At 39.1% G+C, this 22,985-nt stretch overlaps 1 protein-coding gene across 4 annotated transcripts in view; it reads left to right on the top strand.

Annotated features, from left to right (window-relative positions):
• The window catches only part of cubn (cubilin (intrinsic factor-cobalamin receptor)), a 172,891-nt gene that overhangs the window by 79,001 nt on the left and 70,905 nt on the right, over positions 1-22,985 (top strand). For all 4 annotated transcript variants that reach the window (XM_044339395.1, XM_044339397.1, XM_044339396.1 and 1 more), the window contains 9 exons: positions 535-727; positions 2,562-2,759; positions 4,297-4,443; positions 5,706-5,896; positions 12,669-12,837; positions 17,106-17,280; positions 18,002-18,180; positions 20,013-20,222; positions 21,346-21,486. In XM_044339395.1, the coding sequence (XP_044195330.1) occupies positions 535-727; positions 2,562-2,759; positions 4,297-4,443; positions 5,706-5,896; positions 12,669-12,837; positions 17,106-17,280; positions 18,002-18,180; positions 20,013-20,222; positions 21,346-21,486 (1,603 nt within the window). The remainder of the gene's footprint in view (positions 1-534; positions 728-2,561; positions 2,760-4,296; positions 4,444-5,705; positions 5,897-12,668; positions 12,838-17,105; positions 17,281-18,001; positions 18,181-20,012; positions 20,223-21,345; positions 21,487-22,985) is intronic.

Raw genomic sequence — 22,985 nt, forward strand, 5'->3', positions numbered from 1 at the left:
AGCTTTAGTTGAGCTTTGTCACCTCCTCATTCAGACAGGAATTCTTTATCTGTCCTTCCTCCATGTGCAAATCAAAGGTCCACATCGTATCTTCTCGTTTTCTTTTTTCTTTCTTCAGTGCAGTAAGCATGGTAGTACACATCCCCTCAGACACCATTTTTGCTTACTACTGTAGTCATAGACATGCTCTGATTAGTATTAACTATCCTATGTTGCCTCCTTAGGGAGTGAGATTGATCCACCAGGGTTGTGCATTTGTGCTGGCTAGGCCAGGCAAGACTGTTTGTGTTTGTGTACTTGCATGGTGCATGTTTCTGGCCTTACAGATCATGATGGTATGACTGTCAGAGGTCAGTGTTGCCAGGGATGGGGTGGTGTCATGTAAAATAATACTCATATCATTTGTCTCTGTCATATTTAATTCTAAAAAAGGCCTCTTGCCACCATTTAAAACTATTACATTGCACAACAGGCTCACTTTTGTTTTCTACAAACATATCAATGTGATGGTTTTCAATCCTTGTTTCTCTCTAGATATTTGATGGCCCCAGTGTTCATTATTACCCCATCGCAACAATCTGTGGTCTGGCCCTGCCCCCTCCCTTAAGAAGTTCTGGTAGCACCCTCACCCTTCAATTCCAGTCAGATTCAGTGGTGGGAGGACGAGGCTTCCTTGTGGAATGGACTTCTGTCCAGGACTCTGGACCACCCCCTACCATCACACCAGGTCAGACTAGTTAGTCCCTTTGAGCCTGATTACATACACCACACAACATAAAAGACATGCATGCTGAATGCTACAGCCCACTTAAAACAAGAAGTAGAAGAAAATTACAAGCCTGCGACTGAGGTAGAAGTGCACAGGTTAGTGCAAGCTGAACTTCTACATTATCAACATTGAGTAAAAGTGTAAAAATTAAAGTATTATTCAAATTGCATATACACTAATCTGTGCATGTTAAAACTGGACTACTGAATTGTTTTCAGCCTGGTATTGCATTCCTAGAGAATCTATGCCATTGCAATGTCTACATCTGTGTGGACAGCCTGCAACAATGGCTGAAGGTATACTCACTCAAATAGTATGGGTGTAACATAATTTATTTAAAATACGCCATTCTTTTGATGATCTTTCATGGCTGGATATCCCAAGTTTTCTAAAAAAGTAGAGGTACCAAACAAGGTTGTCCCTCTTCTCCTTTACCTTTTGCTTTGACCATAAAGCCTGTAGCTGGAACTGAAAGACCAAGTGAATAGTGAATGTTTTCAGAGTGTAAGATCAATTGGAAAGATAGATCAACAATTTACAAGTCATTTGCCTTGCCACAAATACAAGCAGTATGATTTTCCCTTTAAGTTGTCTTTTATTGGATGAATGTAGATTAATTAATTAATTATAGTAATTAAATTATATTACCCTGGCATTGCCCTTTTGCCCAAACTTTCTGATTTAACTAAACCTAATTTTCTGCCTGTGGTGAGCAAAATTAAATTAGCTAGTTCAGAGATTGGTAAATTTACCAGTATACTTATATAACTCATGCATTTGAGGTTACATACAATCAGGATAGAAGCAAAGACTTTTTAGAGGCCCTCACATTAAACCTGCTAACCTCAGATGACAGATGTTTAATTACAGGCCCTGTAACCTTGGTTGCCCTTAAGTTCAGCTATGATTAGGGATAAATTCCTTGCTGAGAGCAACTTTTGCTAAGAAAATGAATGAACCCCTAAGATAACAGAACGGGTGCGGTTTGCCCCCAATGCTATTTATGGCATCACGTTTCGTCAATGAATTTACTGTCTCCATAGTAACTGGTTAACAAGTGACTGGGCTGTGCCAGTGAATGTTAAGGAAGATATTAATCAGCACAGGATGATAGATAGATAGATAGATAGATAGATAGATAGATAGATAGATAGATAGATAGATAGATAGATAGATAGATAGATAGATAGATAGATCCAAAACAACTTATACTTGGTGCAAGCATGTTGGTAATAATACAAACTTGCTTAGAATCATGTTGTCTGCTGCACCCCTTTCAATCCTGTATGTTTGGCTTGATATTTATGCCATGCTTTATCAATGTGGTATTAAAAAGTACTATATTTTTCCTTCAGATTAATTATCCAATGTATTTCAAGGAACCTTAATGGATCCTTAAGCCTATACAGCTCATCAAATGTATTCCCTTACTGTATTTTAGTATTTGTCCCCCTTGCTTCTGTTTTTTATGGCGGTTGAGTGGGATGGCAGGTGTTTAATTTGGATTTGTCTATTTTGTATATACAGTATGTGTACATGCTTGGAGAGCATATGCAAAGGAATTTATGTATTTGACAAAATATGTGTATGTTACTTCCCTGATTAAAAAGAGATTTAAAGAAAAAAATATTTATAGACATAAAAGTATATAAATGTAGTATAAGTTACAGTTAATTCAGTCAATGTGTCACTTGTGTCTGTATGAATTATCTTATGGATGGATTGTTCCTACAGCTAACCTTTTAAGTATCGCATGTGCACTATCTGAATGAACCTGTTGTGTGTGTGTCAGGTGCATGTGGTGGAATGCTAATGACAGGGGAGACTCCTGGCTTCCTCTACTCTCCCGGCTGGCCTGAAAACTACCCTGCTGACCAGGAGTGCACCTGGTTGATACGTTCTCCAGACTCAACTGTAGAATTTAACCTCTTGTCTCTGGACATCGAGGACTACCCCAACTGCTACTTTGACAGTCTTGTCATAAGAGATGGTAAGCCTTGAAACTCCACAGAATGAGACAGTGATGAAATAATAATCAAATATTTTGCGCTGTAGGCAGCTGTTAATTCAAAATCAGTGGGCTTGCCCTTCTGTCTAGTCTAATGTCCTCTGTGGGTCGGGGGGAGTTTTGCAAGGTTTGAGGAAGTAACCCTGATGATCTCATCAGAATTATCTAAGTTTGTTGTTGAAGATTTTTTTAATTTTTTATTGTTTAATTTGAATTTCTATCAAATCATGTGTTACAAAGTGGGGGCTTGGGCCTCACTTATCAAAGCATGCCTAGAAGAAGTTCTAAATGTGTGCAGAAGGACTTTCAGTACAAACAAGAGAAATGGTATTTATCAAACATCACAATGATAAATCTCACCTGATCTATGTTGTGCTTGTGCTATGTGCTCATGCATGCCTAAGCTCATTGGCATAGAGAAAGACCCCCAGCATGCCAAATCTGGCCAGCAACATCCCTTTCAGTGTTTCCCCTATAATTGTATAGGCCTGGTGGGCCGCCAGGCCAATAAGAGCCCCCGCCAGGCCAAAAAAAAACATTTTTAATGCCAAAAATAATGCCAAATATCCTTTCATTCAAATCAGTAGCATTTGGGAGACTTTGTGCAGCGCTCTTCCAGAACATGAGTTAACCTCTGTGTCATTGCCTGGGAAACTCTTGGCAGCATAGCTCCTTTTAAGGAATACAGCAGTACATAATATTTGTGCATTGTGGGTGAGTGAGTGGTTGAGTGAGAGAGCGAGCGGAAGAAAAGTGACGGTGAATGCGAGCAGAGCAGAGGAAAAAATTTGCAGTAAGTTAAGTTGATAAATCCCCCAGTGGTAAATACATTTGTGATTTCTCTAATAATACATGATTACCATATGTTGAAGAAATTATTAATAGTGTGATATTAAAATGGACAAGTAGAGGTCTGGTCTGTTCATTCATCAAGATATGAGGTTTATTAAGACAAGCACAAGAGAGAGAGCATGAGGGTCTGAAGCATCTCTGTAGACTGCAGGACGGATGTTGTAATCATAGGTTAGAGAAAATAGCAATCACACCATATCAACACAAAGAAAAGTGCTAAGTGCTTGCTTAAAGCTTGAGTGTGGGACTTTTTCCCCCTTCTGGCAGTGAGAGTAACTACAAAAACACTGTCAACATGTGCTTATGTCATAGGCTATGCCGTAGCCTACTCCTGCGCTACTGTTGTGGCTGTAAAACGGTGGATAAATTGCCAGGATCGTCACACAACCCCAGCGAGATGATTCGTTTCACGATCAGAATCTGATCCATTTGGTCCAATTACATTTGGAAAGTCTAGAAGAGCTGCACAATTCAATTATTTTATCCCTATTCAAGTTAGCAGAGGGCTAACCGAAAGTTAGCTGGCTCAGCCTAACTGTTTTGCACAAGTGATTAGATTTCCAAACCATGAGGCTTACCCTAACCCTGAATTTTAGGTCTGTTGTAGGTAAGTTTGTTCCTCTAGACATTTTATAACTCCCCTCTGTCTGCATGTGTGTGTTTCCAGGTGCGACCAGTCTATCCCCCTTGCTGGCCAATGTGTGTGGTAGGGATGCTCCAGGTTCCCTCCACTCAACAGGAGACTCCATGTTCATCCACTTCTCCTCAGACAGCAGTGTCAGTGGCCGAGGCTTTAATGCCTCCTACTCCAGAGGCAAATAAATAAGCATCATATATTTATTACTCTAAGTGTTCTAAAACAATGAACTTCAGACGTGCCTCAGTTAAAGCCAGCAATTGCTCTTCATAGTCTGCAGCAGTGACATGTAAGTACACTCCATGCTGTTGCTCATCTTCAGTCAGATAAGAGGGATTCATAAGAAAAAATTACAACGCTTCAGTGCAGTGCCCTCCCGGAGGCTTGTCATGACACGGCAACCAGCAAGCACTCAGTCGTCCATAAAAATATAACTTGTTGTTTTTACACTTTGGTTTTTGTGCATTTGTGCACTTTTTTTCTTTAATATTTATGGGGCATTTTATGCCTTCCCTAGATAGGGAATGATATACAACAAAGGTGTGCTGCAGTTGTTGCAGTTATGTGGCATGTGACATTAACCAATGCTACTGGGGCCTGTCAGGAAAATTTTAAACTTTGGGCAGAGCTAAACTAATTGTCGCTCCTGTTTGTTGCAAAATAGCAAACAAGTACAAAATTGTCAAACTGTTCCTTTAAATAAATTGAAATCAAAATTGGTAAATAGAATAATTGCACAAAACAAGTTTAAAATTCAACCTCTTGTCTCTCAGGACCTCATTTATAAAACTGAGCATAGGATCCATAACAGAAAATTACATTTGCACTTCAGACAAAAATTAATTTATAAACATGAATGTGTTCATGCCTGCTATTTAGGGCTAGATGGGTCATAATTATATTGATAAGACAAACTATGAAATAAATTAAGTAAATGAATATAATACATTATTGATAATAAATTAAATAATTATCTGACAAAAAATGTAAGTACCTCTCTCTAAATTAAATGGATATATATGTTTATTTTAAAATTAATTTAATTTTAAATCTCTATTCCAATTTTTTATGAATTTCCAGTATATATGTGTAGGCTGTTTTTAAATTTATTTCACTACATCTTTTTTCTCTCATGAATGAGTCTTATTTATTTCATGGTGAATTCATTTCAGGATGACACTTGCTTGTCTATCAATCTCTGAGGGCAGGGTCCACAATTATGAGTGCTTGCTGTGATGCTCAGCAGTAAATTGGAGAATGTTTTTGGTCATCCAACATTTAACATTTATTTGACGTTCTATACTTGACAGTAACCCTTTTTGCCCTTGTCATATCACTTTCTTTTTCTCCACATTTCCTGTCATGTTCACCTACTATCACTTTTCCACAACAATAACAATCATATTAATAATAATAACAATATTTTTCTGTTTTTTCAGGTTGTGGTGGCCTCCTGCATGTAGACAGGGGTGTGCTGAGCAGCCCTTACTACCCTGAGAACTATCCGCCGGGTCAGGACTGTGAATGGCATGTGATGGTGATGCCTGGTTTTAGGGTTTCTGTCACCTTCCAGAGCCCTTTCCAGATTCAAGGCTATGGAACTAGATGCAGCTCAGGAGACTACCTGGAGGTAAACAACATATGGATTTCAAAATCTGTATATTATGAATAAAAGCTGGAAATGAGGTTCATACTTCCTACTAGTAACATTTAAATTGCATTTTAAAAAAGCTTTTTGTCTACTACAGCATACACATCTGCTCTATGAATCACTTCAAATCAAATCTTGAATAAAGCAATAATGTGGCATTCTATCATAGGTCCCACTGGGGTTGTACATATGTGTACAAATATATACACAGAGTAAATTTAAAAATAAGATTAAATATAAATAAAATAAAACAAAATATTTAAAACTAGAAATTGGAATAGAAGCACAGAGTTGTATACATTTTTTTATAATTCAGGGTCAAACCGGAGAAAAATTGGGGAAACACACAAACAAGTCAAAGTTCCACAAATTCTATCACTATTTCTAATACTACTGTTACGACCTCTGATGTAAGTAATCATTTTTCATAATTTTTTTTCTTGATTTCCAGTTCATGAGGATAATTTCCTTGGCGAGAAAGCCATCAGGAGTAATCTACTGATTTTATTGTCTTGGTTGTCTCCTAGAAGGCAGAGGGATGAGGATAGCAGGATGGGTTTGTCCAGGAAAAAGGATACTCAGTCAATGATGTCTTTGCAGATTAGTTCTTAAGAGGCACATAAGAGTGATTTGAGAACATTTTTGGCATTTGTCAGTTTTCTGTATTACCAGACCTGTCATTCAAGTAATGAAGAGATAGTCTCTGCAAACAAAGGGAGAAACACTTGTTTGACCTCAATGTATTCGGAGTGAAATAAATTGAAATATATAAGTAAAACAAGTGTAAACAGTTTTATGAATGAAAGTGAACCTTGAACAATTTGACTCTCACCCTCGTGTCAGGAGCATTATACCACATTAATCACACCTGGGGGTGTGACGTCAACCACTGCACACCTTATGAATGCGGCACACACTCACCAGCTTTCTACCGACTGGGAAGGAAAGGACAGCCCCCAGACTTTTGCAGCTAGATGAAGAGGGATATTTTATTATAGGGAAGACAAAAGAAAGTTTAATGTCATTCAAATATGCTGTATGTACTACTCACATTAGAACCTAGGAATCAAATTGAAAATTGGTGAAGCTGTCCTTTAATGCTAAAGCACTGCATCTCTGTGCACTCACTGAGCCAGTGCACACAGCAGGCCAAGGGGGTGCCAAGCACAAGGCAGCCCAAGGCAGGCAACAAAACTGTGAGGGTTAACAGTAATAAACTACAGGACAACTGGTATAAGCTCTTACCAACCAGGAGGATAGACAAAGGATAAGTGTGTGGATGTACCGCATTCATATAGTGTGCGGTGGTGATGTCGCACCCATAGGTATGATTAATTTGGTATAATGCTCCTGACTCAAGGGTGACAGTCAAATGGTTCCAGGTTCACTGAAATGACATATAACAAACTTTTTCTGATTGTGTTTCTAGATTTTATGATTTCTATTGGCATATTTTGGCGTAGCAACTTATACATTTCACTAGTTGATGCAAACAGCTTCCTCAGTGTCTTTCTACAGGTCTCTGTCCGGTATCATCTAATGTTGCAGATGACAGTGTAACATCACCTTCTGTAGGCTATAATATCTCAGTGACCGTCACATCCCTTGATCACCTCCCATCACAGAACACAAGACGTTTTTATAGCATCCAACTCCATGTCAAAGCATTCCCTCTTTAATTCTGTCACACTATAAGTTGTGGTGACCGATGTTGCTCTCTTTGATAATTCCTGTGTTTTCTTTGAGAGTACTATCTCCGTGCACACAAATGTTCAAACAGAGGTAATCACAAAACAGTATATAAATGAAAACACCAGTTCATTCAGGCTTTCTCTTCCCCACCCACCCTCTTTTGGGTCTCAATCAATGAGCTTGTAGATAATTTCAATTCTAAAATTACAAATGTTATTGATGTCATTGCTCCCACTAAGATGAAGGTGGTCTCTAGTAAGAAAAGATTTCCATGGAGAAATGCCACACTGGTTAGAATAGAAAAAAGAATGTCGAAAAGCTGAACACAGATCTCCAAGTTCATGATGTTGGGCCTTGGTTACAGGTTTGGCTATCAGCAATAATTAATGTTTATCAAAGTTAATTCTTAATTATTAATTATTAAAATCAACAGAAATTATTAATAAGATTTAATAATAATGGGGCACCACTCTGAAGTCAGGGAAAAAGATAGCCAATTCAGTCTCATAAAATTGACTAAGCTATTAGAATTCTGATAAATAATTCATTTAATAACTATAACCAAAATTACCAATCCAATAGCTAGTTAAGGTCGGAGGATTTTGGAGCTCTTCGCAGAGCAGAGGTTGGAAAAATGCCCTCTTGTGCAACATTAAGCAGACAGCATCTATATCCGAAAGCATTTATTTAAAAAAGCAAAACACACAATCTGTAATCTTAGGTAAAGTGTTCTAAAAGAGTAAAAACACACAATATGGAATCTTACTAAGTGTACCTTTATACAGATGTGTGTGTGTGCGCGCGTGTGTGTGTGTGTGTGTGTGTGTGTGTGTGTGTGTGTGTGTGTGTGTGTGTTCCGTTAGCATGTGAACTGCAAATATAGCCAACAGAGAAAACTACACAGATGTTGGGACTACATGTGGACCACAGTTTACCACATGTTTCAAGACTCCAAGAAACCTGAGCCCTGGGGGTTCGCACCCAAAGTGTGAAGCTCCACCCATGGATCCAGGTTATCAAAACTAGAGATTCCTCTCTTATCTTTCTCTTTTCTCCACGAGCTGCAGCAGGAGCAGCTCCTTGCTCTCTTTCTCCTTCAGCTGCAGGAGCAGCTGCTTTGTCTTTCACACCTCCAGCAGCTGCTGGAGCAGCTCTCTGCTCTCTTGTGTGGCCTGCTCACAACAGACACACACTTTCTTTTTTACGGCAGAAGACGCGAGAGCCTGCCTAAGACTTAGAAACTAAGTTTCCTTGTGCCAGCAGCTAACACACAAGTCTTCTGGCCAGTTTAACAAGTACAGGAGCCGCGAAATGGAGTTAGCTTGCCGCTAACTCTACGCAAAGGAGTGACCTGGGCCCTCTGCACGACTGGAGTGCTCTCTCCCCAGCAACGCCTGCATCTTTCAGCTTCAGAACCAAAGCCTTCTCAGCCTGACTCACCCACGGATTCACCGGCTACAAAGCAGAACGCCACAAAGCATCTCTTCCTTCATGGACTGGTAACAACTGGGCATAGCCTAGCAACACAGTGAAGCATAGTACGGCTAAGCAAGAATGTTTAACTCAAACAATGTACTGTACGTGTATTGATGTGGTTGAGGTTATACATTGAACTGTTGTTGTGATGTCCTTGTTGCCTATAGTAAGGTTACTGCATAGCCACACCGCTAGGTTAATGTTAGCATGCTTAACACATGTTACAGCCAGTAACTAGGCCTTGCATGCAACTAACCTCATTTTAACCTGGTGTGTTGCTTTTACCCTTTTGTTAAATAAATGCTTTTGGATATACCTGTTGTCTGTTTTAATGTTGCACAAGAATGAGTTTTGCCAACCCCTGCTCTGTAAAGAACTCCAAATCCTTCAACCTGAACTAGCTATTGATATGGTGATTTTGTTTATAGTTATTAAATTAATTATTAATCAAAGTCCCAAATTCATAGATTAGTACACTTTGAGACTGAATTGGATATCTTTTTCCCTGAGTCCAGGGTGGTGCCCCGTTATTATTAATTCTTATTAATAATTTTATTGATTTTAATAATTAACGATTATCTTTGATAATCGTTAATTATTGCTGATAGCCAAACTTGTAGCCACGGCCCAACACAGACAAAAGGCCGGACCATGTGGTGTCTTGAAACCACATGTGCTGCCAGAGGCAAAGTGTGCAAAGCTGGGTTTTACACCTCTTAATTGTGTGGGTCTCTGTTTAAGGCCAACTGATGTACAATAAAGGCACCATGTTAGGAAGAGGTTAGTTGCATACAAGGCCTAGTTACTGGATGTAAAAATTGCCACAATTACAAAGTCAGCCTATTGTCACCTGAAGAATATATCAAGAATTAAAGTCTCAGCAGGATTTGGAAAAACTTGTCCATGCATTTATCTTCAGTAGATTCAACTACTTTAACAATGTTTTTGCAGTTCTCGCTAAGGCATCGATCAGACAGCTGCAGTTGATTCAGAACACTGCTGCTTGAGTCCTCACTAAGACCAGGAAAGTGGATCATATCACTCCAGTTCTCAGATCTTCACACTGGCTTCCTGTCTGTCAAAGAATTTATTTCAAAATACTACTGTTGGTCCATCCGGACCTCTCAGGTCGTCTGGGATAGGTCTGCTTTCTGTTCCCAGAGTCAAAACTAAACATAGAGAAGCAGCATTCAGTTTTTATGCCCCACATATCTGGAACAAATTCCCAGAAAACTGCAGGTCTGCTGCAACACTCATTTCTTTTTAATCAAGGCTGAAGACTTTTCTGCTCACTGCTGCCTTTTTTTAAATCAAATTTGAGGAATTGATCAATATCTTACACTGCACTGTAACGTTTACTCTCCTGTTTTATGTCTTATTCTATTTTAGCTTAATTTTATTTCCAATTTAGCACATTTTAATTGTATCTAAATGTCTTTCTATATTGCCTTGTGTTGCTTTTACATTCTGTCTTGATACCTTTTATGTAAAGCTCTTTGAATTGTCTTGTTGAAATGTGCTATACAAATGAACTTGCCTTGCCTAATCCTAAAAGGATCAGTCAGTCAGATTTCCCCCTAATCAAAGAGTAAACTCTCATCTGCATCTTGTGTGTAGTGGAGATAATAGTGATATCCTCAGTCTGGGTGCTAGTTCTGTCACTATGTTCACCCTGGTGTGTCAGCCAGAACACCACTCAAGGCCAAATCTTCCAGAGTATGAAATAAAGAGCTGAGAGATGGATGATTGCAGTTTATTTCTTCCCATTGCAGTAAAACACATACAGGTATTAGCAGCTGGTTGTTTATGTCTGGTTGTGGCTTCTATAGAGAGAGAATAGAAAATACAATTGAATGAAGGATAACATGTATACATAAAGTTCACCCATATGCAATAATATGAATAATATCACGAAACCCTAATATAACCAATAATAAGAATATGACTACATGTCACTTAACCTGCAATAATTGTGGACAAAGGAAGTAATCAAAATGCTACAATTACATTTTTTTCCCTTTCACACTATCACAGCATTCCAGAACACATGTGCTTATTGTATGGGATTCTCAGCCATATTGGCACTGTGTTAATGTACAGCTAATGCAGACCAAATACTTCCTGTTGTTTCTGATTTACGTTAAATCCTCCCACTGGAAGAACGTACAGAAAAATGTGATGTCCTGTCACTGAGTTAGCAGAGCCTCAATAGCACAGATATGTGTGCCCCAATAGCCTACTGGTTGGGATGCAAGCCACATAACCGCAACAGGTATGGAACAACAAACTAACACTAAACTTAACTTAAGAACGCTATTTGTAACATAATAATAATAAAAATAATAAAATATCGAACTTATATAGCACTTTTCAGGATACTCAAAGACACTTTACAAGAGGAAACAACAAAACAAAAACATGTATGATATATACAAGAAATGCATCAAATGATTAGTTGAGCCAATCGCTAATAACTCGTAAGAATGAAACTGAAAGTAAACTAGTGTAGCGAGCACATGGAGAGCATTTAAGCTCCTAATTCTCATTAAGAATGGCATTCAGAAAATATTTAAATCCCCTCACTTTTCTCACATTTATGTTGAAGCCTTATGCTAAAATTGTTTAAATTCATTTTTTCCCTCATCAGTCTACACTCAATACCCCATAATGTCAAAGTGAAGACAGAATTTTAGAAATGTTTGCAAATTTATTAAAAAGAAAAAAATTAAATATGATATTGAGTATTAATTAAGTATTGAGACCCTTTACTCAGTACTTAGTTGAGACACTTTTAGCAGTGGTTACAGCCTTGAGTCTTCTTGGATATGACACAACAAGCTTAGCACACCTGGATTTGGTGATTTTCTGCCATTTGTCTCTGCAGATCCTCTCAAGCTCTGTCAGGTTGGATGGAGACCATTGGTGGACAGCCATTTTCAGGTCTCTCCACAGATGTTCAATTGGGTTAAAGTCAGGGCTCTGGCTGGGCCACTCAAGGACATTCACAGAGTTGTCCCTAAGCCACTCCTGCCTTGTCTTGGCTGTGTGCTTAGGGTCATTGTCCTGTTGGAAGGTGAACCTTCGGCCTAGTCTGAGGTCCTGAGCACTCTGGATCAGGTTTTCAATAAGGATATCTATGTACTTTGCTCCGTTCAGCTTTCCCTCAACCCTGACTAGTACTCCATCCCTGCCACTGAAAAACACCCCCCCAAGCATGATACTGCCACTGCCATGTTTCACTTTTGGGATGGTATTGGGCAGGTGATGAGCGGTGCCTGGAGTCCTTTAGGTGCTTTTTTGCTAACTCAAAGTGGGCTGTCCTGTGTTTTTCACTGAGGAGAGGCTTCCATCTGGCCATTCTGCCATAAAGCCATGCAATGTGCGTTTAAGACAGTGGATCATGAAAATGTTCTAGACCAAGATCCTAATTGTGTTTCAGTACTGTAATTCAGTAACATTTTTACTGCATAAAACTACTGAGCAATTTAATTTTCTTCTTTCTGTCTGAGGTTTTGTATCCAGTATCGGTGAATTGTTTATTTCATTACTCATAGCTACTCTTCCCTCTCTGCTGTCTCCACAGGTCAGGAATGGTCCAGATGGTTCATCTCCACTACTAGGAGGACGTCTCTGTGGTTCAAGCCCCCCGTCCCTCCTCCAGACCACTGACAACAACCTTTTTATTCACTTTGTGTCTGATACCACTAATGAGGCCAGTGGCTTTAAGATGACCTTTGAAGCCCACAGTCAGGGTACAGCAACCATTCTTTTTTCATTTTTTTCTGTCACAGGATGCATTTCTATCCACGTGTTTTTATTTACATTTTCAATTGTGCATAAGAAAACCTGAGTGTAACACAAATTCCAAAAAATCCCGCAATATTAGTAAAAACATCATCTTATGCTTGGCTTAGATGGAGATGTCTGTGTATCGATAGAATAAAAATGCAACAAAGTGCAATGGAGACTTGGTGGTGGATCAAAATGCAGGGGATGGCAAGCAGACAGGATCAAAAGCAGAACTATTTATTGAAAATAAATATAAATTGTGACACAGGAATAGGCAAACTGAGCAGACAAGTCAACAAAGACTGAACTGAAAACTGGACTTAAATACTAACTGAACTAAAGAAGAGATGACGTGCAAGTGGGGAGACAGGAGAACAGAGAGAGAGCTGGAGGAGACACAGAGAGCAGGCCGGGCTGACAAGGCTGATACAAGGCAGGTGTGGGGTAAAGCACAACAGGGACACAGGAGTAAAAACAGCAAACAGAAAACAAAAACCCAGAGTTCCCATGAATATAACTTATATCCAAGTATACAAGTCACACTGAGCAGAAACAGCAAACACATCTCAGCATAACATTGCCAGCCTTAGGGTCTTAAGCATACATTACATACTTAAACATACATTGCTGTTGGCATAAACATGAAACAATACTTCTCTATCGTATCGAGACTATCTCTTCACTCCATTACATATTCCATATGTATGGGGAAATGATCCTCCTGCTGTCAAGGTACGGTCACACCCCATGGTTTACCTATAAAGCACCTGTGCTGGCGTGTAATCACTGATTGTTTGATCTCCACCTGAGTCAAGGTGCAGTGTGTGACAGTCTGTGTATCTGAAAGCAAAGTGTGTAAGAAGTGAAGGACAGTGTGCAAGTCACATCGTCAATCCACTTACCTACATAAGTTGTAGCTGGACATCTGTCTACGGACAGTCTCCCTGGATTGCTGTTCCTTTGCTGCAGTTTTTCGCTTTTCTCCTACAGTCAAATGGTTCCCTATCGGCTTTTCCAGCAGACTGGCCTCAAACACTCCACACTGAACACATCACTACTATTATTTTCTGACTGCATTTCCTTTTAATCCTGTATCATGTTGACTGAAGTGTACACATACAACTGACAAAAAATTGTTTTCCCTGTACCAGTTTTTTCTCATCTGCAGCCACCCCCAGCTGCATTTCTCCAACACTTGAGTCTTCAGTGGTCTACAGTGGACACATATGATTAATTACACTGCTTTAAACAGCTGGCAGAACAATTTGGACTCCACTTACGAAATAAACCCAAACAGCAAACTCTGACTGTGTATGAATTGATTAGATTTGTTGTATTTTCAAGGGATATGTGTTTCAAAGCAGTCTGTATGAAGGAATGAATTTACTGAACACATCAGTATGACTAAAATTAAGTCAGTTAGACTGGAGAGTCTAACCGAAGAGAGTCCGTCTGTTTTGGCATGCCATATATTCATCCTGTTTTCTATACTGTTTTGACTGGGTTTTACTTGTGCTTTTTTAATGATGTCATCTTGTTACAATGGTTTAAGGACCCTGTCTAGAGAATTAACAACATCAGCAGTTTGTTTCAATAACCAAACTCCAAATACTTGCATAACATTCAGTTAATGGAATAGTTAAAATTTGTGTTGAATGGTTGAAAAATGGTTGGTATTAGTACAGCAGTGTCTAAATTAAGGAATCAATTACTTTATCAGTGACTGTGGAATTATAACAATGTTATTATTTGAATTAGCTCATATATTAACGGTGTCAACTGAGAAAAGACTAAGAAAAATTAAACAGAGGGAGACTGTTTAGATACATAAGCTTAGGGCGGATTTAATACTGTGAGGCACACCCGAGTGGAAGAGTTGAAGCAGACTTTGGAAGGAGAGACTTTAGGTCAATATACAGCGAGAGGTGAAAGGGACAGGCATGCTGGTGTTCTAAAAAAAAAAGTAAGTAAGTTGTTTTAATTTGGCACAATGAATTAGGCTTGCTCACCAATGCAGTCAACAACAGTGTCTGTGTCACAAATCTCATGGAGGCAGTTATTAGATTGCCGCAATTTACATCAGAAATCACACTTCACACTTGTGTGATTGTTGTGTGGTTACTCCAGACTGTGATTAACTACTTGGTTCAATGTTCAGTCAAAATAGGGATGGCAATTCTAAATTTCTTAAAAATAGATGGCATTCCAAAATCTGATGCAAAAGTCAGGTAAATGTGAAACATTGTTTATTCATGGAGAAACTGTGTGTGGGCGTCAGCACCATCAGAGAAATTAAGACATGCATTGCCAACTTAATTATGTAATTCTTGGGCACTGATGGTTGCTGATAAGTTTTCTGTGAATTTCTATGCAATAGTACAATTGTTGTCATTTATCTTTATTATTTGTTTTGAAGTCATAATCATGGATGGATGTCTCAGGCAGCAGTGCAGGTGTCACCTAGTACGCATTGTCCCACTGTGGCTCAGGAAGTAGAGCGGGTTGTCAACTAATTGGAAGATCGGCAGTTTGATTCCCGGCTCCTCCAGTCTGTATGTCGATGTGTCCTTGGGCAAGATACTTAACCCTAAATTTCTCTTGATGGCTATGCCATCAGTGTATGAATGTGTGTGAATGATTAGATTTTCTCTGATGGGCAGGTTGGGACCTTGCATGGTAGCCCCTGTACCCATTCAGCATATGAATGTGTGTGAATGGGTGAATGTGATTCTTAGTGTTTTGAGTGGTCGGCAGACTAAGAAGGCGCTATACAAGTACAGTCCATTTACCATTTAATGGCCCATCAGTCCTCACAGGTAGCAGGGACACTCCACTCCTGCAAAGCAGACACCCACACTTGAATCCTAAACTGTGGATGTATGCTGAACATTGAATGTAACACAGCTTTAGCTTTTATTTATAAACAAAGTAAAATTGTTGACTGAAAAATAATGCCATGTTGACAATCAGCATGCATACAGGTGATTTCATGAACAGTTGTGTTATCAGCTGTATCAACATTTAAAATCATTGATCATAGAGCTCTATGGACAGAAGTCCAAGTGAAATTAAGTTTCTTTTTTAAATCTACTATGGTATATCTGTTCTGTAAATCACTTGTCCTTGTGGTCTCCCTTGAGGAAAAACCCGAAACGAAAAGGGAGAAATTTATATTTTAAATTCTTTGATTTCATGATGGCGCCCCCTAGTTTTGCATTAATTTGATGAAATACCATTCCATTATCCATCCAGTAGATGAAGACCTTATTTGGTGCAGCAAATCAAACACTGCATTAAGCAGCAGCGTGAAATTCTATCATAGGAAGAGCAGACGGTCATACTGAATATCTTCACTTCAATACCACTGCTAGCAACACACTGTCTGTCCATGACATATAATTTACAGCACAATTTTGGTTACCTTACCGACCAGTTTTCAAATTAACAGAGTTACAGTTAGGCATAAGAAGGCAGCCCAAGCAAGCAAATACATCGACAAGAGAGAAGCCACTACCACCCACTAAGACCTCAAATATAAACATTAAGTAGAATTGTTAGCTTGCAGAGGTGTTCCTAATAAAGTGCTTGGTGAGTGTATATAGCACCATTCATTTCTGCCTGCATATGAGTCAGCAAACCACTATTTTAATATTTTCCAAATGCACAGTATTCAACAGAATAAGGTGAAACCATCACCAATCATACTTAAAAAGGGAACAACCTCATCACCAGCATGCTCACTTCCTTGATGATCTACACCACTCAATAGCGCCAATGGGCCATAATGAGGGAATAGTTGTTATATTTGTGTCATACCCAGGGTTTCCCCTAGAATTTTTTTCAGGCCCGGTGGTATGCACCAAAAAAACCCTAAAGAGTCGAGGCACTCACATCATGTCAAGAGTTTCCCTGGCAACGACACAGAGGTTGACTCACGTTTCAGAATAGTGCCGCACAGAGGCTCCCAAATGCAAATGATTATTAATTTCTGAATGAATGGATATTTGGCATTAAAGAAAAGATTCTTTTGGCCCGTTGAGGCCTCTCATTGGCCCGGTGGCCCACCAGGCCTGTACAATTATAGGGGAAACACTGGTCATACCAGTCTGGTGACTTTTCATAATGACTGCCAGACCTCCTGGGCTTGAAGGATTGGAGGATATGGACTTGAGTTATACTGGTCAATGCTGCACAGTTGTCTGGTATAGTTATTCTTTCTTTGTTTTGGCAGCGTGTGGAGGCTTCATTGAGCTGAATGATATTGATCCTCCAGGGTACATCACTTCACCGAACTACCCTCAGAACTACCCACAGAACATTGACTGTATCTGGGTCATCACTGTGCCCAATGGAGAAGCTGTGCAAATTGACTTTGAGGATGAATTCTACATTGAGCCCACAGCCAGGTACAGCTGCTTCCTTTATTATTTTTACATTTCTTCCTACTCATTGTTGCTTAGATTTGGTGTTTTTAGTGTACAGTATTAGAAAACTGCATATCTCCTATATTAGATTGTACATGTTTATTTGTTGTCGTTTTTTTTTGTATTTTTGAGCTTTGCTTTCATTTTCTAAAGTTTCATCTTATGATTCATTGATAGAAGCAATGCAATTGATTTGTACTCCCCAACCTTAAAAGATAGTTTTCTTCATTGTGATTTAAGCTCAATTTCATATGTTCTTACAAATAAGCTATACTTAGATTAATGTGACATGAAAGGTTGGAGACCTAAAATAGGCAATCAGTAAAACATTGTGGGAGGTATGGTGTCCCCATAGACTGTAAAAAAATATGGACGGTGTCCCTATGACGTCACCCATTGATTTGTGAACTGCCATTTTGAAGCCTCAAATATAGCAATTTGACCATCACCATCTTGTGGACCCCCTGCTGGCCATTAGAAAGAATGGAGGTTTAACGTACTTCCGCACTGGCTTCACTTTTCAAACCAGGAGCTACCCGCTTGGATGTCCTGAAACCCAACCCTTTACATAAACCTAAAAATGCTCACACTCTGACATCATGTAGCAGTTCCTTGGGGATTATGACCTTCACAACTTCTGTTTTCATTAAAACAGTGATAATTTTGGAAATAATGGTGCTGTGTTCTTCTCTGTAATTCTTAGTTGTGTGTACGACTATTTGGAGCTGCGTGATGGTGCAACGTCTAATGCTGACTTAATTTCCCGGCTCTGTGGCAACACCCGACCATCTACCCAACATTCAACAGGGTCCTTCATGCTGCTCAGATTTCGCACTGACATCAGTGTCACGCACAAAGGATTCAAAGCAAAGTACTCCATAGGTAGGCAAGAAGGTCTGCAAATCCAGGGCTTGGTTTTATGATATGGAACCAGTTCTAATTATAACATAGTCGGCTCAGACCTAACACACAAAAAACATGTTCTATAAAAGTACACAGACACACACACTTTGAGTAACTTAAAGTCAATTTAAGTCATGGTTTGGTTTTTTTTGTTTGTTTTGGTTTTTTTTTTTTTTTTGAAAATTTCACTTAAAATGTTATAGTTACGTTTTGTGACAGTATCACTGGATGAAAGAAAGAAAGAAGAAACAGGTATCATCGGATAATTCGTAATTCATTTGTAATTCAAAAACCAAAAAACGGTAAATCTGTTATTTGTTTCAAAACAAAAAACAAAAAAACGTTTTTGGTGTCAGAATCAAATAACGAAAAACCAGTCAAACCCGGCCCGTTTTTGGTTTTTGCCGATTGGTATTATCGTTATTCCTTTTTGGATTGAATATTGCACAGGTCTGCGGACATTCAGCCAATCCGTTTTTGCGTTTGAAACCAAAAACTGAAGTCACATGTTTTTTTCCTTTTTTCATTTTAAACCAAAAACGATATATTTCTCAACAAAAATCCAGAAAACCAAATTCAAAAGACCGTTCAATTTTGGTTTAGAAATCAAGTAGTTTTGTACGATAGCGGAAGCGGCTACATTAGCCTACCCATGATCCTCAGTGACCGTTGCTATGGAGCGACAGCCGCGCGTGTGTGTAAACGGGATGAAGACGGGGTTATAAAACTGAACTTTACATTTCATATCCCTCATTTAAGCCCTACACTTTCACTTTCGTAATTTTCATCAAACTGGACTTTAGATTGTGCATTTTATTCAACCTCCACTGTTACATGATGTAATTATTTATTAATTATTTATGTTTAATTTATTCTCTCATCACCTTTCTTATATTTCATACACTTTGTTTCTTTGTCCATAGCACACATTATTTTCCTTACAGTTCAATCTACAGTAAAGTACGTTGATCCCGATCATAACCACTAATCTGCAGTACTACATAATGTTATACTGACTATATGTTAAGGCTGTCGCTGACATCTTCACCATAGCAACCGTCGCTGAGGATCATGGGTAGGCTAATGTAGCCGCTTCCACTATCGTACAAAACTGACAAAAATACTTTATTTCTAAACCAAAATTGAGCGTTTTTTTGAATTTGGTTTTCTGGATTTTCGTTGGGAAACTAAAAAGGAATAGGTCATGTGATTTCGTTTTTCGTTTAAAATGAAAAAAAGAAAAACCCCTGTGACTTCCGTTTTTGGTTTCAAACACAAAAACGAATTGGCTTGATGTCCGCTGACCTGCTGGATATTCAATCCAAGAAGGAATAACGATAAAACCAATCAGCAAAAACCAAAAAGCGGCCGGGTTTGGTTTTTCATTATTTGATTCTGACACCAAAAACATTTTTTTTTTTTTGTTTTGAAACAAATAACAGATTTACCGTATTTTGGTTTTTGAATTACAAATGAATTACGAATTATCCGATGATACCTGGACCTATGCTATACTCATTTTCTTCTCTTAAATAAATGGTAAACTGATGCTAATACAGTTGCTCTCATTTCTCAAGAATCTCCAACTTTCTAGAAAAGCAGTCACACAAGGTCTTTTATTCAATCAGCTGTCAGCTTTTTGGTCTTTTGCTGTTTTCTCTGATGGTCTCAGTGACAAGTGACGATGATAACAGTAATGTTAAGTGTTATGTGCATTGTTGTAGTCTTTGTGTATTTATTATTATGGACTGCTGTCTGTTGGCCAAACTGCCACCCAGGGACATTAAAGCTTGACTCTTTACTCTACACAGCTACATGTGGAGGTACCTACCTAGGTCAGAGGGGTACGATCCACAGCCCTGGATTTCCAGGATCCAGTTATCCTGACAGCTCCAGCTGTGAGTGGTACTTGGAGGGGCCCACAGGGCACTTCCTCACCCTCAGTTATGGGAACTTCAGCCTGCAGACCACTCCAGGATGCTTGGCTGACTATGTGGAGATCAGAGAGTACAATGCCTCAGGTGAGAAAAAAAGAGGATTGTTTCACTTTCTTAAAAACCACATACAGAATATCAAATTAACACTGAGCTTTACATTTGCTTTGCAAAGTTTCCATCAATGATACATCTGCAAAAGTTGAAAATGTTTCAGCATAGGAAAAAAGGGGTAGCACTTTACATTCCTGCTCGGTATTAACAAGGTAATAGTAGAGTAATATTGTAATTATAAAGAGGTAATAACATAATATAATAATAACTCAATTTTATGATAATATTGGATTAAAGTAAACACCAAGGAATAGTGATTACACACTTTGTAGTTACTATGATGTAGTAATGAATCAGTACTGCAAAATGCATCAATTACCTGTTTATACGTACTTTCATGGTAATATGAAAAATAAATATGATCATTTTAAATTTAATAACATGAAGCATAGCATGGAAAATGCACGAGGAACTGTAAAGAAAAAAAAGGTCAATTTGTTCTCAGATCAAAGCAAAAGCAAAATTGAAAATAAATATTATTGAGTTTTTTACTGCCCATTGTATTTTAAGTTTTATGATCTTTTGTATAATGACATAAAGGATACAGCTGAGCTGCTGGATATTAATGACTCACAGTGACTGAAATGGTTGTTTTTAAAAAGACACCTTTAAGTTGGCAATTTATTCAGTGAATGCAGGAAAATTCAAGAAGAAAACATTGTATCAGTGAGAAGTGGATGAGTAAATCACATTTTACAAGGAAAGACTTTTAGCTATTGCTACTACCTGTAGCTTTTGTGGGGCATGCTTTAGCTGGAAGGAAGAGGTGGAGCTAGGTGACCATTCAACTTACAGGGCTGATTTTTTTTCTTTATGAATGTGGTCAAATTGTACAGATTTTATTTACACCTGCCGAGATCTGATCACAATGCGAGCCTGAACAGCTCCAGATGTAGTCTGACTGATCCGATCACATTCCTATCACAGTATGTTCTGAGTGCATCTACACCTGCATTAACATGCGTTTTTCCTTATCCAGATACAGATCACATTTTAATAATCCCATGAACGATGGGCCACAAGATGGCAGGTCACTTGAATAAGAAATAATTCATTCATTCATCACAAAATTTCATCTGTTGTATTGTGTGTTCAGGGCGCATACTGGGCAGACACTGTGGCAGTGACCTTCCAGCCTCCATGGAAACATCTGACAGTTTTGCTTATGTAAGGTTTGTCAGTGACACCAGTGGAAATGCAGCTGGCTTCAGTCTGTCATTTGAAGCCAGCACTGAAGGTAAGATAATTTTCAAAAGATTATTAGGACAGGATTTTTTATTGCATGTTAATAATAATAATAATAATAATAATAATAATAATAATAATAATAATAATAATACATTTTATTTATAGAGTGCTTTTCAGGGTACTCAAAGACACTATACACAAGTTAAAATGATGATAGAAAACAACGCACTAAAAACATATAACACAACATTAATCACACATTAAAAGCAGTTCTGAAAAGGTGAGTTTTGATTAGTGATTTGAACATGGTGCAGTCTGTGATGTGTTTTGGGAGAGAGTTCCAGAGGCAGGGGGCAGCTATGGAGAAAGCTCTGTCACCCCAGGTCCGGTGCTTGGTCCTGAGTGGTGGAGACAGGAGGTTGGCATCAGAGGAGCAAAGGCTGTGGGGAGGAGTGTGGTGGTGGCATAGGTCAGCGAGGTATGAGTTATGCAGGGCTTTGTGAGTGAGGCAAAGTGGGAGTGGGTGAGCAGGCAAGCAGCAGAGTTATAGATGTACTGGAGTTTATTTAGGACTTTGGATGATGTGCCATAAAGAATGCTGTTGCAGTAGTCAGCTCTGGATGTGATGAAGGCATGGATCAAAGTTTCGGCAGCAGAGAAGGAGAGTGCAGGGGAGGCAGAGGGCAGTGAAACCTATGTTTTTAGGTGGAAAAAGGCAGTTTTGGTGATTTGATTGATATGGTGTTCAAAGAAGAGGTTGTCAAAAATTACTCTGAGGTTGCAGACGTGGTGAGGGAGACAGAGTGGAGTTTTCAATGGTGAGGCAGAAGCTGTGACTGTTTTTAGTGAGGGATTTAGGACCGATGGTGATCATGTTTGATTTATCACAGTTTAGTTTAAGGAAGTTGACTTGCATCCATGATTTAATTTCAGTAAGGCAGTTGGTCAGAGTGGAGTGAGTTGCAGTGGTGATGGATTTATTGGAGATGTAGAGCTGGACATCATCGGCATTGCAGTGGAAGTGGAGACCATGATGACATATGATACTACCAAGGGGGAGCATGTAGAGGATGAACAGGAGAGGACCAAGCACCGAACCCTGGGGGATTCCTTCAGACAGAGGAGTCGTGGAGGAGGTGCAGTTGTTGATGATGATGAACTGTTCTGAACTATGTGTGAGATATGACTTTAGCCAGGAGAGGGCAGTGCCGGTGATGTTGAGGGAGGGAAGAATGGTGTGGTTGATGGTGTCAAAAGCTGCAGTGAGGTTAAGAACGATGAGAATGCTGAGGTGACCAGAGTCTCAGGAAAGGAGGAGGTCCTTGGTGACTTTGAGGAGGGCTGTTTCTGTGCTGTGCTCTGAGTGGAAACTGGACTGAAATGGTTCGAACAGGTCATTGGAGATGAGGTGGGCTTTGAGTTGGGAGGCGACAACATGTTCCAGTATTTTTGACAGGAAGGGGAGATTGGATATAGGCTAAAAATTGCTTATTATATCAGGGTTGAGTCCAGGTTTTTTTGAGGATGGGGGTGACAGCAGCCAGTTTG

Source organism: Thunnus albacares, chromosome 21 (assembly GCF_914725855.1).
Source record: "Thunnus albacares chromosome 21, fThuAlb1.1, whole genome shotgun sequence".
Classification (NCBI taxonomy): Eukaryota; Metazoa; Chordata; class Actinopteri; order Scombriformes; family Scombridae; genus Thunnus; species Thunnus albacares.